We start from the raw sequence: 18,315 nt of genomic DNA, 5'->3' as shown, positions 1-18,315 counted from the left end.
CGCAGATAGGCGCCTCCGAACCTTCCAGGCAGAAAGAAGCACCAGCAGCAGCACTCTCTCGCCTGACGACGCCATGGTGGGTCCCGGGTGCTTTTAGGCGGGTGGGAGCGGAGCCCAGCGCCAGGGAGCAGGAGGAGCACCAGAGGAAGGGCTCAGAGCATCCAGACGAGCCCCGGTTCCTGGAGGGAGGGAGGGAGGGAGGGCGGCTGAGCCGGCCATGTGTGGCGCGCTCTCTGTGGACCTCTCCTGGGGTTCTCATGGCAAGGTTGCTTCAGAGGAGCTCTGCCTTGCCTCAGGCTGGAAGTGTGTGACTTTGACGCTGAGAGGGTGGGCTTGCCCTGAGGGGGCTGAGAGTGGGACTTCAGGCTGAGAGAGTGTGGCTTTCCCAAAAGTGCACCCGGTGGGGTTTCCATGGCCAAGCCAGCGATTCAAACCCTGGTCCAGAACACACTGCAGACATAATCCAGTCTGAGGCCGCTTTAACTGCCCTGGCTCAATGCTAGGGAATTCTGGGAACTCTAGTTTTGTGAGACATTTAGCCTTCTCTGTCAGAGAGCTCTGGTGCCACTAGAGATTCCCAGCCTTCCCCCTAGCACTGAGCCAGGGCAGTTAAAGTGGTCTCGAACCGGATTATTTCTGCAGTGCGTTTTGGACCATAGTCCAACATTCAAGCCAACATTGTGCCGTATTGGCCATGCAGCAGAGAACAGTGGCCTCCAAAACCCACAAAACAGTGATAGGGCCAGCCAGGATGCTCAGGATGCATGATGCAAAACACAAGACTTTCATTAACACCTTTGCCTGATGTGATGAAGAAGCCAGTGGAGCTTTGAAAGCTTGCTTCATGCATATTGTGCATTTTGGCTATCAAGGCATTGCTGTTTTGTGGATTGTGGGTGTTGTCGTTGACCAGTAGGTGTGAGATTGGGGCCAGAGACCCAATGGCGGTGTGGGGTTTGTCAGGGAGCAATGGATGGAGAGTAACCAGCCTCCTTTCTGCTTCTCTTTGCAGTGTGACTTCTCCGAAGACCAGACCGCTGGTAAGTGCTGTGCTTCTTCCCTTTCTCTTGGGAGATGCTAGGCTCAGGGGCCCAGGGAGGAAGCAGGGTGACCAGGTGTCCTCACCACAAAGGAGGACAAGCCAACGCATAATGGAGGGCATTCTAGGAAAATGGAGGACATGACAAAAGAAAAACTAATAATGGGAAAGGAGCTTTCTTGTATTGACTGGAGCTTTTGCCTCTCCAAAGCAATACTTAAAACAGAGTTACAATATTTGATGGAAACAGTATTTTTGTTCTTATAGCTTCATCTGACCCTGTTCTAACAATATTTGGTTGTCTCTGCAAAGTTCTCAGCGAACCTAATGTTTCGTAGCTGTACAAGTGACAAAAGACAATCGCCCATTAATATAGAATACGGCCTTTTGTGATCTCCTCTCTTGTCAGCTATCATTGATTTGCCTTGGGAAATTGAGTGTGATTTGTTTTCATCATGTAGTTATAATAAGAGCGTTTGCATTTAAAATTCTACTCATAGAAAGTCAATCCATATGCTTCTTAGCCATGCTCAAAATGGAGGACATTTTGGAATTCCTCCTGGACAGAAGGCTGAAATGGAGGGCATGTCCTGGAAAAGAGGACACCTGGTCACCCTGGGAGAAGGTTGGGGTACCACCAACTCTCACAACCATCCACAGTTCCTTCCCATTTCTCCCTTCTTGCTCCTTCTTGGGTTTAATCACCAGAGTCCTAAATCTGCTTATAGGCCTTTTTGGGTTTATGGTTCTTTCCCCCCCTTCCTTCCTTTTCCTGTCTTCTAGCCTATCTATCCCTCCCACTCTTGACTGCAGACTCTTGATGGTAAGTTCTGTGTGTGTGGAAAATGGACTCCATGCTACTAACACGTTTTTCTTGGCCCTGGTCTAATGTGGTTGGACCTCTGGCGTGTGAGATCTACATTTAACTGTGTGGTGTTCAGCGAGGCTTCTCTCATTCTAGTTGGGGTACCTGTTCCCATTTTTAGTGGCCTGCTACCTTTTCCTAAAAAGTCCACCCGGCCCTTCTTTGTAGGAATTTATACGATGCAACGTCTCCTCCCGCCCAGGTATGTGGCGCAGGCATGATGGTATTTCCTGGTTTATGTTGCTTGAATGGACCCACCCAGATCCCTTTGGTTATGACTCTCACAATCCAAGGCTATGCATCTGCTTTTCAAACTGCTTGGAGAAAAATTGGTGTGGGTATTTCGTTTGTATTTCAAACGGCCGTGGCATTTAATTGTCACTTTTGTAGATTTTTAATTGGACTGTGCTTTTAAACTGCTTTGAGTCCAAGTTTTTTGGGGGAAAGTGGGATACAAATAAATATAAATATAATAATAATTGGCCTGGGCAGCTATTTGAAGCCATAGGGCCGGACCCATCTTGGGCGTTGTGCAAAGACAGGATGTGATTGAACAAGGCGGGTGGAATGGCGCTTCCCTTCCCCACAACACACACACAGCAGAGTGGCAAACACCTAGAATTCACTAGATTTGGAAAGAGCTTTCTCTCTGCCGCCCTTGTGTGGGAAGAGTTTGGAAAACTTGGGGGGAAGTCCTGCGCCTTCCAACTTTTTTTTTAGCTAACTGCTTGCTGCCCTGTTTGAAGGAAAGAACTTTCAGCTGAGCAAAAATGGGTGCTGGGATTGTGTTGCTTGGCTTCCTTATATGGGCAAGAAACTCGATTTCGGAGTAGGCAGGGTTGGGAGCTGCCTCACTGATACATTCCAGGCTAGATCCCAGGCGCTGGGGAGCAAAGGAGGAGAGATTCCTGGGCAAAGAAGGAAGTCTCGCAGTGGAAAGGTCTTAAGGGCAGCCCAGACAAAACTGTCAAGCTCTGTGCCTAGTTAGATTTCCTGGGCCCCTTGAAATAATGCCCTAGAGATGCAAAGCCCTCTTACGAGTTGTGTGTTGCAACCATTGTTTTTACACAGGGAGTTGGGACATTGTTGCCTGGTTCTAAAGTGTGTTTCATTCTCGGGAACATTTTTCCAAGGGACAGCAAAAACAGCAAAGAGTTCTGTAGCACCTTAAAAGACTAAAATGTTTGTTATTGCACAAGCTTTTTGTGGTTTATAGCCTGCTTCCTCAGATGTTTGTATTGGGCAGAAGTATAAATACAGCATGGGAGCTAGTGTAGTGTAGTAGTAGTTTCAGTGTTGGATTAGGACATGGGGAGACCAGGTTTCAAATCCTGACTCGGTTATGAAAATCCACTGGGTAATCTTGGGCAAGTCACACACTTCAGAGGACGACACATGCAAGCCCTGTCTGAGCAAATCTTGCCAGAAAACCCCATGGTAGGCTTGCCTTAGGATCACCATGTCAGAAATGAGTTGAAGGCACACAACAAGAATAAAAAATAGAGCACACATCCAGTTGGGAGTCCTTTGTATTAGTATAAAAAGAAGGAAAAAATCTTGTGGACTCTTTTAAGACTAATTTTGACATAAGAAAAGTCTCCCCAAATGTATGCTGAAATCAATGAGTTAATATTAAAGATACTACAAGATTCCCTCTTTCTTTTTTCATAATTGTACGTGATTGTCTGTATACATCTCAGGAAGTAGACAGTAGACCATCAAAGTCCATGCTGAAACAAATGTTTTAATCTTTAAGATACCATAAGGTTCTCTGTTGTCATCTAGATCTTCTGCTACATTCTGCATGTTTAGTGCATGTCGAATGGTTCCTCACTCTTAGATTTAAAAAAGAGTTCTATGCAACTTTTTCTGCATGATTTTTTACTTACTCAGATGACCAGATAGTCACGTATTGCAAAATTATAATAAATGTGCCATTTGGGATATCCTGGAGGAAGAGAGAACAGTGCCTCAAAGGTAGTATCTCAAGTTAGCAAAAGCTAACCCCACTCCCCAGCACAGCCAGTGGTGAAGGATGATGGGAGCTACAGCCTGACAACATCTACAGAGCCACACAATTAGCCTGTCCAGCCTTACATTATGGTTAGAGTCCAAATGTGTATATTTGTGTTTTAAAATATGCAAGGTTTCTCCATATTATGAAAAATTTAGTTTTTAGAGATATATGGACTGCTCACTTCAACTGAGCTCTATCTGTGAGTCAACCGTGGTTTTTCCTTCATGTGACACCCCTTTATAATAAAATGCATGCATGTCATCTCTTCTGAAGTGGCTCATTTGTTAACTTAGGATGCTAAGTATATTTGCATCATTCCAGTTAAGGGGAGAGGACCCAGTATGGTTTTGTGTGGTGTGCATGGCAATGGACTTGCTGGTTACCTTTCTGGTAAATAACACCACCACTTGCAGGTTTGTGTGTGTATGATTAATCTTCAAGGCAGTGTTTTAATGTAAGGTTAGTGAAGCTATAGTCATGCAGATATCACTGGATGCTAGTTTTCATCAGCCCCAGCTAACCTGGCTGTTTGTGAGACAGGTTGGAGTAGTCTTTCATCAGCAACCTGGGCTGCCTGCATTTGTTTTAGGATTTTTGTTTGGGTTAATTGTACAAATGAAACCTTTGCAACACTAGGTGAAAAACATGTTTTAAGACTGGAAGGAGCACAGTAGTTCCCAACCTTTGTTCCGCCAGATGATTGGGACTTTAGCTCACATAATTCTTGACTGTTGGCCAAGTTGATGGGGGGCTTCTGGGAACTGAAGTCCAAAAAAAATGGAGAACTGGAACCTTTGTTGAATGCCTGCCAAGTGTAAGGAAGGTCCTAGGTTCTGTCTCTTCCAGTTCTGGTTAATGGCTCTTTTTTTCAGTAGCAGTGCTAAAAAAACATCTCTGCCTGAATAATTGGAGAGTGGCTGTTAGCATCCTGGATGAAGGAATAGCTTTACTCATTCTAAGGAGGCTTCATAGGTTCATAAGAATGCAGATGTTTTCTTAGGGAGAAAAGGATCTCAGTGGGGATGTTAAAGCTGGAATTAAAAATAGAAGGTGGAAAATTGTTGTGATTTATTTAGGATTCCTTCTCCTCATCCCCACTGAACCAGTGTAGAAATTTATCTAACAAATCACAGCATTGAGCTTTGGGGTGTAAAATGTTACAACAGGAAGTGTTAAAACAGCAAGTTGTAGAACTGTGGCAAAGTCTGGAACAGGTTTTTTTTTTTCTGTTTCACTTTCCTTGCAGGGTTGTTGTGGGGTCAAAGAGGGGCTCTAACCCAACTCATTGGACAAAAAGCAGGATGTGTATGTAATAAGCAGGACTATATAGTCCTTGTTTTATCCTGAATAATTAGGCATATAGTATACCACTGTCTTGTAGAGAGCATTTTGTTGTTTACAATGTCCCTCTTCTAGCCCATTTAGGCACCTGGACTCTAGAGGGAGGCTAAGGCGATCAGTGTCTGCAACAGCAAGCCAGCAACATCTTGTGACAGTTCCTCAGCTCTGAGTTTTGCAAGGAGGCTCCATAAGCTTCCCACACTACAACACATAGTATATGGTGGGGCTGGGCCATCAAGAAATTTACCAAAGGGGTAATGGGAATGGCTGCTCTTTGCATGATGGTAACCAGCTTCTCTCCAGAAGAGAGCTTCTCTCTAGCTGAAATGTTGCTACAACCAGAATTGTAGTGGCTGCTTTTCCCCTTTTACTCTGTGAGTGAGCTGCTGACACGTTTCCTGTCCCTTCTGTGGTAACTTAATGTAGGCCCCATACAGACAGGCCAAAATAAAGCTGCTTCGGGTCACTTTGGAGGTATGCTGTTTACATAATGCATGTGTCCTAAGAGTATGGAAGCTGCACCAAAGCTGTGCACCACTCCTTAGGACTGGATCGTGGCTTTGGTGTGGCTTCTGGACTCTTAGGACGCATACGTTATTTAAACAGCATACCTCCAAAGTGACTCGAAGCAGCTTTATTTTGGCCTGTCTGTATGGGGCTGTAAAGTGGTACAGAGGCAACCTTTTGCTCTTAAGTTGGGGGATGTGTGAATGAGTTCCATTGTCTAGATTGTGCTTGTTTGTCAAACAGGGTGACATTTATCTCTGGACTGCATAATATTCCTTGATAAAGTACTTGTCTGGTGCAAATGAGATCCTGCTGTTAATTTAAGTCACAAATCAGGTTTGCACAGTCTTCCAAATATTGTTAAACTTCAACTCCCTCCTTTCTTTACCATTGGTTCTGCTGTGTGGAGCTACTGGGACTTGCAGTTTAACAACATATGCAGGGCTGCATCATCCCACCTCTACAAGGTTAGATGGCCTTACCATTAAGCAGAGAGAGGAAGCAGGTGCAGGAACCAAATTTTGGTAGCAATGAAAGGTCACAAAATTGTTAGTACTTTATTTGCTTTTACATTTTTGCAACAAATGGTGGGGGAATTCTCCTTATCCTGATTTCTGGTACTTTGCAGCTGATTTGGAGGGGTAGAGGGATGTATTAGCTGCTCTGCCCCAGGTAGCAAATTGTCTTGAACCTGTTCTGGGTGTTCCTGCCATAATTTGAGAGGGAAATGGGGGAGGGAAACTGAGAATATGTGGTCTCAGTAGATATTTTTGCCGTCATTTAAAAGGCAGAGATTAGCTAAGGCCACCTGTTTGGTGGGAGGCTTTGAGGTAATTAACACGCAAGCATCTTTAGCCAAATGTCCAGATCAATTGGCTGTTATGGAATTTGTCACTCGGTAAACACATCACTGAAATCTCTGGAGGGGATAATCTCTAAAACTGACCTTCACAGTCTGTGGCCCTGCTCTGGCACACAGATTGCACTGCAGTGTAGCAAACATTATCCTGAATGATAACCAGCTGCCATTTTAACACCTCTGGTATATCCTTGGGTACATCTGTGCAATGCTAACAGCAGCTTAATATAATGGTTTATCTAGTACAGAAAGCATGGCCACGCTGACAGAAGTACTATATATACTCATGTATAAGTTTAGAAAATTTAGTCAAAAATTGACCCAAAAAAGAGAGTCGACTTATCCGTAGGTCAATGTAAATATTGTTCTTTAACCCTTATAAAAAAGGGAACCATCCCCTGCTGAGTGTAATCTGTCCTGGAAGCAGTGCTCTCCCTCTACTTTCTCATCCATCCAGCCTTTAGTGTGAGCACAAGCAGTTACGCCTGCTGGAATTTTATAAGTTCTTTGGCATTGTTTTCCTTTGCTTCATCTTCTATATCCTTCGTTATAAGCCCCTAAGTTTTACCCTCAACTTATCTACAAGTCATATCAAAACCTATAATTTTGCCCCCCAAACCTACCTTCCACTTATATATGAAGTCGACTTATAGTTGTGTATATACGGTAATAATTGGAAATGTATAATGGTATATTACTGATGAGCACCCAACTTGGAGTAGGTGCTTGCTCTTGGCATCCAAAAGATTTACAGTCATCAAGGCACAGGGCCTTGCAATAGCAGGCCATAAATGGTATTTTTGGTATCCAGACGAGAACGTGGGTTGTATAGCAAACAAAGCAGTCTAGAAACCATCCTGTTTAAAGTCCTGTGTGAGATCTTGGCAGTTGACAGAGGGTGAATTGACTCTTGTTTGATACAGAGACAGATTAACAATAATCTGAGAAACAGAAATGCCACACCTTATTTGACAAATGCTTTATCTTCTTCAGCCTACTCTGTCAAAGATCTCAATGTGGCTGTCCACAGCTGGCCTGGACTGAGACATTTTGCTGTATAAGGCAAAGGACAAGCTGATGTGACTACTTCAGTTTACCCAAGGGTAGGGGTGATTCTTAAATGAATCCAAATAAGCAAAAGGAGTGTGACTTGCCATAACAAGAACTGATAAACAATTTTAATTGTGTGGAACATGGTTCCAAGAAGGACTGTAAATCTTCCATCGTTATCCAACCTGTGGCCCATTTACACTACACAGTTATAACACTATAATTGCATGTAAACTGCCATGGCTGCATCCTAGGGAATCCTGGGATTTGTAGTTTATGGAGGGACCTTTAGAATCCTCAGCCAGAAAATTCTCCTCTGGTGCTTTTGGCAACCTGTCCCTCCTCCAAGGAAATAGGGTGCAGTCATAGCAGTTAAAGTGGAGTTAAGAGTGCCATAACTGTGTAGAGTAAAAAGGCCCTTAATAGATAAAGTGCACCTTGTAAGAGGAAAGTTTTGCTGAAAATAGTCAGTAATTGATAAACCGGTCAGTGCTTTTAAAGTGCATATCATTTCAGCATCTGCAGTGCCTAGTATACCTAGTATAATTGACACCCAGTGCAAATCATTTTGATACCTTCCAATAGCCTTTTACAGGTCTGGCAGAACTGCTGGTTGGTCAGGGAAGGGAGTAGACTGACTTTCTCACCTGGCCAACAAACCTGCCAGATTCAGAAGGCAGTCTCTTTCCACTGGACCCCCCCCCCCCCCCACTGTCACTGAGTGCAATTTGCACCTCCCACACCGCCTAGTGACAGTCCTAAGAATCTGACAAAGCACACTTAAGAAGCTACCAAAACTGAGCATTCTCTTTCTTCTCCATCATTCTCCTCCCTACTCCCAGCCTGGATCTGCATTGCAGAAATAATCGAGTTTGACACCACTTTAACTGACATGGCTCAGTGATATGGAATCCTGGAATTTGTAGTTTGCTATGACACCAGAGTACTCTGACAAAGAAGCCTTGTCAAACTGGATTATTTCTGTAGTGTGGATGCAGCTTCAGATATGCAGCTTTTCTCTGGTGTCTCTTTGACATTCTGCGCTGCCTTTTTCTTTCCATGTAGATTTGGTTACTCCAAGGCTCCAGTTTCTTCACCCTGATGCCTCTGGAAACTAGATCCTACTTAGAATACAAGCAGACTGGCTCTCAGATAGCTCGATTATCATCTGATAGTTGGCAGGATGAATACCAAGGTTCTAGAAAGAAGTGTTTTAGAGGAAAAGGCTTTTGGATACAAGTGTGTTGATCCCCCACACACACACACCAGGAATGAAACCAAAGAAAGGATGAGGCATGAAATAAGGTAACTTTAGTATCTAATTTTAAGGTTTCAGAGGTAGCAAACAGTGAGAGCCAGTGTAGTGTTGTAGTTTGAGCAATTGACTACAACTCTGAAGACCATGATTCAATTCCCTGCTAGGCCATGGAAGCCTAGTGGGTGATTTGGGGTGAGTTATACACTCTCAGCCACGGAAAACACCATGATAGGACCACCATAAGTTGAAAACAATTTGAAGGCATACAACAACAAAAAGCGAGAAACTTAAAATTCTACATAGATGGGAAAGTTGCTTGAGTGGTTCCTGGAAGTATCAGCGTAGAGGTTATGTACTTTCTTTTCAACTTTGTGGAGGAAATTTAAGCCGGGGGCAATTTGCAAAGAAAAGACTGAACCTTCTCATCACTACTGGCAGCTTTGAATCCCATATTGGGAGAAAAGTGGGCTATATATCAGATAAGGAATAAATGCCCCTGGCAATCCATATCAAATCTAACTCTCCATGAGAGCCAGCCATGTGCACAAAGAAGCTGCTTTCAGTTATCTGCAGCCTGTAAGGAACTGTAACAGTATATCTATGTATCTAGCTGGCTATCTGCTGGGATCCATGCTAGCGAAAGCTGGCTTGTACTGACTGTCAAATAGAAGGGAAAAGAAGCTGAACTTGAGTCCCAAAAATCCACTTACTAGTGATTGGACCAGGATTAGATGAGGCTATGCACGTGGGACTGTTGTTGTTGTTGTTGTTGTTGTTGTTGTTGTTGTTGTGTGCCTTTAAGTCATTTCCGACTTATGGCAAGCCTAAGGCAAACCTCTCATGGGGTTTTCTTGGCAAGATTTGTTCAGAGGAGGTTTGCTTTTCCTTCCCCTGAGGTTGAGAGTGTGTGACTTGCCCAAGGTCACCTAGTGGGCTTCATGGCTGAGCAGGAAATTGAACCCTGGTCTCCAGAGTAGTAATCCAACACTCTGACCAGTACACTACACTGGCTCTCGACATCTGTAAGGCATGACTATTTATTCTCCAGTTCTTGACAGATTATTTTCTCCCGGACAAAACATAACTTAATAGCAAATGTCATGGTAAAAAAATGACTGCAGAGCAAAGGGCGCAGATGTCTTCAGCAAGCCCTTTGTTTCTTTAGTTGCTTGCAAAGCAGTTTGTCACTCTTTAGAACAAGGTAGACAAATGGTAGACTGATAGGCCATCTTGCACATGCTGGTTGCTGCAATTCTTGCAAAGGTAAAATGTGATCTGATCTAGCAAAACCCATGTATGAGTATGTAACTCTGATCACAGTAAAGAGTTGTTATATCTAGAGTGTATGTGTGTGTGGGAGGGGGGAATCTTGCCCTTTCCTCAAAGGAATCAAGATGATCCTTCTCTTCCCTCTTCTCTTCATTTTATCGTAACAGCCACTGTGAGGCAGGGCAGAGCAAGAGCCTGGCCCATGGTCATCCCATGAGCTTCATAGTTAAATGGGGATCTACTCTTCTAAGGCTGAGATCCTCAGTCTTAGTTTGATGATCTAAACACTGCACTGTCCTGATTGATTCTCATATACATAGATTTTGTGTAAACAATCTTGCTTTCTAAAATTACAACATATCTGTTTGGAGCTGTGTTCCATGTATTTATTGGTGCTGTGCCATGTGTGCATTAGCTTGCAGCTTCAAAACAGGTTGCAAGCATGCTAGTGTGCCTTTGGAAGGGGCGAAGAATATTCCCCAAACGACTGGACCTCTGTTCTGGGGAACGAAGACATCCATATCTGATTTTGAGGTGCCATTTCTTCTGAGTGGAAAGAGAAATTTGCAGTGCTGATCCTCCCCTCTCTTATTGGTCTTGGGCTTTCCTTTTGCCTTGTGTTCTTACTTCTTCCCTTTTTTGTGACACTCCACAGAATTCAAAGAGGCTTTCCAGCTCTTTGACAGAACAGGGGATGGCAAGATCCTGTACAGCCAGTGCGGAGATGTGATGAGAGCCCTGGGCCAGAATCCCACCAATGCTGAAGTCATGAAAGTTCTTGGGAATCCCAAGAGTGATGGTGAGTGCCTCTATTTACTGAAGCAGCAGTAGAGTGAGATAGGATGGGAAGAGAATGGTACTGCTGTTCTTCTTGCAAAGGCCCTTAATATCTGTGCAGCAAAAAGGGAGAGCCTGATCAAGGTAGTGTGTATTTTATAGCTGAACTAGGCAGATTTGGTTAGGTTGGATGCCTGCCACACTCACTCACTGAAAATGTAAATTTGGAGATTCTCCCCTCCAGCACAGCTGGCCCCTGCCAGCAAGATCTCTTAGCCCTCTGTGTAGTGTTTTCAGAGGGTTGGAGGATCTACAGTGTAGAGGAGAGAACATTGAAGTTAACTATCAGCCTATGACTGGATTGAAGTTGATATCTTTTAGCTTTTAAAACACAAGTCATCACCATCAGCTCTCACTTGAGAAAAAAGTGTTGACTAAAATAAATCCTATTATTATAACCCTTGTTGGCCAGTTGGCTCAGCAAGACTTTCAATAGTATGAGCTATTGGTGCTCTCAGTTCTTTTTGTTTTTCTTATTGCTAGTGAAGTACATTTATGCAGCTATATTGGTCATAATGTGCAAAGTAAGGATTACTGTCTCAAGAATATCAGGACCAACTCAAGACATTTTGCTGTCTGAGATAAATGACAAAAGGTTGCTCCCTTCTTTCACAGACAGTAGCTTGACTAGGCTGCCAGTTGAACACTAGCAGTGGGACTTAGCAGTCCTCCATGCCTGACAACAGCAGGCCGCTTTAGGGCAAAAGGTTAGGCTTTGTGGTGCACCCACATCTTTGCCTTCCAACAGACAGGGATCAACTAGGAGCTTAGGAGGAACAAGGAGCTGCTATCGCTGGTTCCCAGTGGATGTGGTGGTTCATAACTCATTTTGCCTTACGGTAGTGTAGAGCCAGGCCTGTCAATGATAAAAGTACAAATCATGCAATATAGCTATTTTAATATGAACCTTGTAACCTGTTCTTAATACCAGGGAAATTACAACAAAAGAAAGGGAAAAGACCTAACTAGAAAACAAACTGAGTTAGGATCCTAACTTATATTTTAAGTTCTGTTTGTTAATCACGTGTGTGTGTGTGTGTGTGTGTGTGTGTCACAGATAGTGAAAGAAATAATACATCTCCAAAGTAATATATTATTCAGATTTAAACAGTGCAAATCTGTAAGTAGCAATATAAGAGAAGATAGGTAAGACATAATTCAATTGTCACTGAAAAATAAGATGGCCCAAGGTCTTTTACTGAAAAAGGCCAGAGGCATTTCCACTATCAGTCTTCGTGAGAGCCTAATATTTCCTCCAGAGAAAAGGATGAAGTGTTGGTTAAAAGCTACATAGTCCTATTGATATTAAAAATACACTTTCTTACCAAGAAACACCTTCGGTGTAGTACTTAGCAGTGCTACATTACAAAATAAAAGTGCATCTCCTTCAGTCCTCACAGTCAAACCTTGGTGGTTCTGTTTATACATAGTAAGACTTCCATCTCAGCCGCCATACTTCATCTGAATACCAAAGGCCAGTTCAGAAATGAGATTCATCAAAGAAAGAAGCTTCCTGTCCCAATTTCTTGAATCAGCTTGGTAGCAGCATAATCTGTAGCATATGTTAACATCTCTTACTGTTTTTCTTCCCTCCCCAGAAATGAATATGAAAACATTGAGCTTTGAACAGTTCTTGCCTATGATGCAAACAATTGCCAAGAACAAGGACCAGGGATGCTTTGAGGACTACGTGGAGGGGCTAAGAGTCTTTGACAAGGAGGGGAACGGCACAGTGATGGGGGCAGAAATACGTCACGTTCTGGTCACGTTAGGTATGTCATTGAGCATATTCCAGATTATTTTTAAACTTTACAACTGGGAGTGTTCCATGTTTTTGTTTCCAGCTTCCCCCCCCCCCCCCCCCAGCATACTCTGAAGCAAAATGAGGGTTATCATTTTTAACAGAGAGAACACCAAATGCCCCTGGCTTGGAAGTTGTGAGGAGAAAAAAAACCACCTTTTTTTTCCCCTGCAGGGGAGAAAATGACAGAGGAAGAAGTAGAGATGCTTGTAGCTGGCCATGAAGACAGCAACGGTTGCATTAACTATGAAGGTGAGAAGCTGGCATGGTGTTATTCTCTTGCCTGCACATTGAACATTTTCCTCTTGCCCAACCATATGTAGAGGAGGGGAGAATGCTGAGGGTGGTCAGAGATGGTCTTGTGGAGTGTTTCCCATAAAGTATACGTGTTTCCTTATGAAGAGATTACAAATGCCATGTTCCATGCCTGAGTGAAGAGAGCCACCCTACAGTGATCCTGGCTGGAAACCACTTCCAGAATGTGCTGATGCTTGACTTGGTCCCTCAGACAATGTATGTACTTCCCACTGAGGTAGGGATGGGTTTGGGTTGCAATGTCTAGGAACACAATTGCGTAGGCACTGCTGTCTGTCCTCAAATTCTCTTCTAGTGATCCATCTCTGTTGCTCATTTACCGAAACATACATTCTCTCCATATCAGGGCTTGGAACAATTGCTTTTTTGGACTAGAGCTTCTGGCCATGCTGGCTGGAGAGATTTTGGCAGTTCTAGTTCAAAGAAGCAATGGGTCCAAACTGAAATGGGTGGGGCCTAAACTTAGGGTAGCAAAAGCTTTCTGCAAATAAGTATTCTAGCCCTCCTGGTATGTAAGTGACTTAGACAAGGAGTAAAGATAAAAGTACTACTCGGAAGGCAAGATGTGTTAGGCATCTTGCACCTCAAGTGGACTGTTTTGTCAGTTGAATGTTCCATCTGTCTGGTTTTGTTTGTTCGTTTGCTTGATCAATTTTGATGTTTCTTCCTTTCTACAGCATTTGTGAGACACATCTTATCAGGGTGAATTCGAATGGGGTACGCCTCCTCCAAACCTACCTTTTTTTTAACAGCCTCCTTTTTTTGTCAACCTAAAAAAAGGAAGATTTTTGTTTGCGCTCTATTTTTCCCCCATCCCTCTTGTTCAGTATCTTCCTCCATTTCTCCCCATCTTCTGGCATGTCTTTGCATGTAGCTGATTCTCTGACATAATCCAAAAGCGAGGGTGGCTGGGGAAGTGAGGCAGCTCTGACTGGTCAAAGCAAGACTGTGCCTGTGTAACCTTGCAGGATGTGGGGTAGGGTTGGTGGGTGGCAGTATGAAGGGCAAGGGGCCTTCATCTGTGGCATGGTGAGAACTAAGAACCAGAATCTCTTGTGTGTTCAGTTATTTAGCTTCTGGGGCTTGCCTGAGCTGGTATTGGAGACAAGTGCCATCCTCTTTTTTTCATTCAGCAAACATGAGGATCTCTTTATGCATTTTTCTCCATGTGGTAATTCCTAAGGCATTCTTGGCTCACAGTTGCATGGAGAACTGCATGTGTGAACCAGATAGTTTACCATCTAGGAAGAGAAACCACTAGAGAACATATGTCGCCATAGTTTGATGGGTGCTCATTTAAAAGGGCTTGGAATCTGTTTCAATATAACAGTCAATGAGTCTCTCTCCCAAAACCAGGGTTGGGGAATCATAGAGTCAGAAGAGACTACAAGGACATCCAGTCCAACCCCCTGCCATGCAGGAAGACATAATCAAAGCACTCCTGATGGATGGCCATCTAGCCTCTTTTTAAAGACCTCCAAAGAAGGTTTCACTTCTCTCTGAGGCACCATGTTCCATTGTTGAACAGCTCTTACTGTCAGGATTGCACTGGAGAACTGATAGCTCTTCCACATTGCAGAATTAAATCAGTGTGACACTGCTTTAACTGTCATAGCTCCATCCCATGGAATCCTGGGATTTGTAGTGTGGTGAGGGATTCAGCCTGGTCTGTCAGAGAGTTCTGGTGCCTCACCAAACTACAAATTCCAGGATTCTGTAGGATAGAACCGTGCCAGTTAAAATGGTGTCAAACTCCTTTATTTCTGCACTCTGGATAAATCCCCTACAAATGCCTAGAGAAGTGCTCTCTCTAGGTATTTGTAGATCTGCCAGTGCAACTTCTGGTGGATATTGACTGTAGAATTGTACCAGAAGGCCTTGATTTTACTAGAGAGAACATACAGTATTAATCTGTGAATAATTGAATCCACAAAAGTCAAAAGCCACAAATGCTGAATGTAGTTTGAACCAATTGCTGCGGGTCCTATTCTCTGGAGCTGCAGAAAACAAACTTGCTCTAAAACAACTGGGAGGGTTTTTTTGGTTTAAACCATTTTTTATGTATGGTTGTATGGGTTTGTTTTGTTTGTTTAAACCAGGTGGTTTTTTGTTTTTTGTTTTTTGTTTTTTTTTTTTTTTTGCATTAATGTTTTCATGAAAAAAATTGAATCTTGCATATTATATTCACACTTTGAAAAATTATTTTATGTATTAGAAAGCTTGATCAACCATGTTTTAATGCTTTCTAACATTAACAATCCAAAGTTATTAGGCTTTGATATGATTTACATCTTTCAATAAAACTTTGGGGAATTATATTTACAAATTGATAGCCTATATATAGGAGTATAGGACTATATCAATATGAGAAATTGGAATATGATTATACCAGGACTATAGCATAGGACTATTTCAACACAGGAAATCAGAATAGTACCAGTAAGTAGCAAAAGGCAATTCAGATATTTTGGCGACTAGTTTATTTAAGTGATTAAAAAGAACTGACACTAGATACTGGTTTAACAATGAACAACTGTCAATAAACCGTTAATGTTAAAATGTTTAAATTCAAACAGTTGTTCCAGAAAAAGGGTTGTAAAATAGTAACAATAGCCAGAATATATATATATATATATATAGAGAGAGAGAGAGAGAGAGATCAATTTTTAAAAGGAGTATTTTTTTTAAAAGGTGTTTAAACCACCCAACCTGCCCAAACCCCACTGACTATCACCCCCACCCCTTCTAATCATCTCTAAGGAAAGATCCAGAAAAAAGCCAGGAAAGGTGTGAGGAAGGTGTATAGAAGATTTTATGAGGCAAATTGAGCAGACTCTCTAGATGTATCTAGTTTTTTCCCTACTGCATGGGAAAACATTTGGCAATAGGATCTCAAGGAATAAAATTCTAAGGGTTGTGCAAGAAAAGACAGAAGCAGAAATTGACCAGGAGATCAAGTGTATGTGAGCAATAGGAAGAGTGCACAAACTGCTCTTTGCACCCACCGGGAAATGCCATTTGTCACTTACAACAACGTCTAGTTTCCTGCTTGCTTAAAAAAAGGAATCCAAAGACTTTAAAGATCCTAACTATAAGAATACATTCAACATGGAGTATAAGTGTTTTCTCCACCAGTGTTAATGCAAAAGTAGGGTTAGCTCTGTGGAGATCCAGTGTGTTGGTTTGAGTGTTGGACTATGATGTTGGAGATCAAGATTCGATTCCTTTCTCAGGCATAAAAACCCACTGAGTGGCAGGTCAGATTCTCTCAGCCGCAGAGGATGGCAAAGGCAAACTCCCTCTGAACAAATCTTGCAGAGAAAACCCTATGGTACAATTGCCTTAGGGTCACCATATGTCAGAAATGTCTTGGAGGCATATAACAACAAACCACAGATACTTGCACTATAATGTTATTGAAGAGGGAGTCTGGGGCTAGTGGCCATGTCTCATAGCCTTCATCCTGTCATTTGCTGGAAATTGGTCCCCTGCACTGAAGGTTAACAGGACAGTCTTCCTTCAGGACCTGTGCTGTGGCTGCTGCCTGCCTGCGTTTATTCCCCTTCCTTCTCTCTACCTAGTTAGGCTCGGCCAGAGAGCTGAGTTCCTTCTCTGCTGTAGCTGAGTCTCTCCAACTACTTTTCCTCTCTGCAGAAAAGCAGAGCATCTTCGTAGGATCAGTTCCAAAGCTAATGCCTGGCAAATAGTTAATAGAAATGCCCATGTTGCCTTCTTGTTTCCTTGTTGCTTGAGCAATTCATAACTAATGTTGGAAGGGTTTTCTCTCTTCCTTAAAAGTGGGTGTGGGCGGGACCTTTGGGAGGCAGGGTGTAGGTAGAAGCCCAGTACATGGGTGCAGAGGAGGGGAATGTACGGTGTGATCTCTGGCATGGATTCTAGGAAGATACATTGCTCTTAGCCAGAATTCCCGAAAAGTGGGAAAATAATTGAGAGTGAATGAAGTTGTGTTTTTCTCCTCCCCTTTGGCTTCTTTTTTTTGTGTGTCCGGTGCAATCCCTGCATTCAGACAAACCACACATCTAGAACAGTACATTAAAGACACCAATCTTTCCTCCAGCCGAGCAGTAGGAGCAGGCTGCAGCTTTTTCCCCCCCTGTAATACATCTTTATGGATGTTGCTGGAATGCTCCATAACCTCCAGCTAGGGGTGAGGGGAGTTTCAGTCCAGCAGTCTCTGAAAAGTCAAGCATTGCCCACCCCATTGTAGGACCTTTTGCAGATGGAAGCTGCCTCTAGGAAACAGTAGGAAAAGACCATTCATTATCAAAACACTAACACACCAACTCTCATGCTAAACCCTGAATCCAAGTGTTTGGGCAGGTCCCACGTCCCCCAGTAGGATTAGTCTGGCCCTGTTTTTCTGTTCCTAGCTCTCACTTTCTCATGCCATCTTATTTTTCTCTCCACAGAGTTGGTGCGGATGGTTCTGAGCGGCTGAAGATCACCTCTAGCTTCTCCTGTAAAAGCCACCTCCCGTTTATCCTTAACATGTTTGTGCCTTTTTATCTGTGTATGAAACTAATTTGGTTCCCTCTTCTCTGACCTCTTGGTTTAGTCCAGGGAGGGAGGGGTTAGAGAATTTAAAAATATCTAAAGAAGGGTGCTCCTGAGTAGAAGTGCAGCAAAGTAAATCTCTGGCTGGCTTGTCTTTGCATCACTATTTCCAGAAGTGTTTGGCTCTTTCTCCTTGTCAATTGCTTTAATAAACTGTTCCAAAAAGTGCCTTACTAGCATGTGTTATTTCTTCTATTGGCTACTGAAGTTCATGTGCCTACATGCATCATTATATTTTATTTGTTATGAATTAGTCAGCGGACAGCATCAAAAATATGGCTAAAAGAGCAAGAATATTCTTCTGACAACAATGCTAATACTAAAGTGATGTATTTCTAATAATATTGGCGCAGAGATGATTATAGGTGTTTCAGGGAGAAATTTGAACTGGTTTCTAGTACCATTTTGAATGCTGTTCAGATTGCTGCCCTGGTCTGTGAAACTGGCCTACATATTTTGATGATTGTTTTTGAAAGACTGATGCCATTCACTTTGTATTTGAACATCAGAGGAGGTATTGGCTAAATATTGTGGAACTTATTTTCAGATATAGCAACTTGCTTGGCATTCTAGTGTATTTTA

The 18,315-nt window shown here is 42.9% G+C and overlaps 1 protein-coding gene across 1 annotated transcript; it reads left to right on the top strand.

Moving 5' to 3' along the window:
* On the top strand, positions 1–17,901 carry MYL6 (myosin light chain 6). The gene is made up of 6 exons (XM_089479625.1): positions 1–76; positions 1,013–1,040; positions 10,861–11,004; positions 12,641–12,814; positions 13,018–13,095; positions 17,589–17,901. Exons 1-6 carry the CDS (start codon positions 74–76, stop codon positions 17,615–17,617), a joined length of 456 nt encoding a protein of 151 aa, XP_089335751.1. The 5' UTR covers positions 1–73; the 3' UTR covers positions 17,618–17,901.
* The last annotated feature ends 414 nt before the right edge of the window (positions 17,902–18,315 follow it).

Source organism: Sceloporus occidentalis, unplaced genomic scaffold (genome assembly GCF_023333645.1).
Source record: "Sceloporus occidentalis isolate IW3139 unplaced genomic scaffold, rSceOcc1.0.p SCAF_1, whole genome shotgun sequence".
Classification (NCBI taxonomy): domain Eukaryota; kingdom Metazoa; phylum Chordata; class Lepidosauria; order Squamata; family Phrynosomatidae; genus Sceloporus; species Sceloporus occidentalis.
Note: the sequence above shows the minus strand (reverse complement) of the source record. Positions and strands in the feature narration are given on the sequence as shown.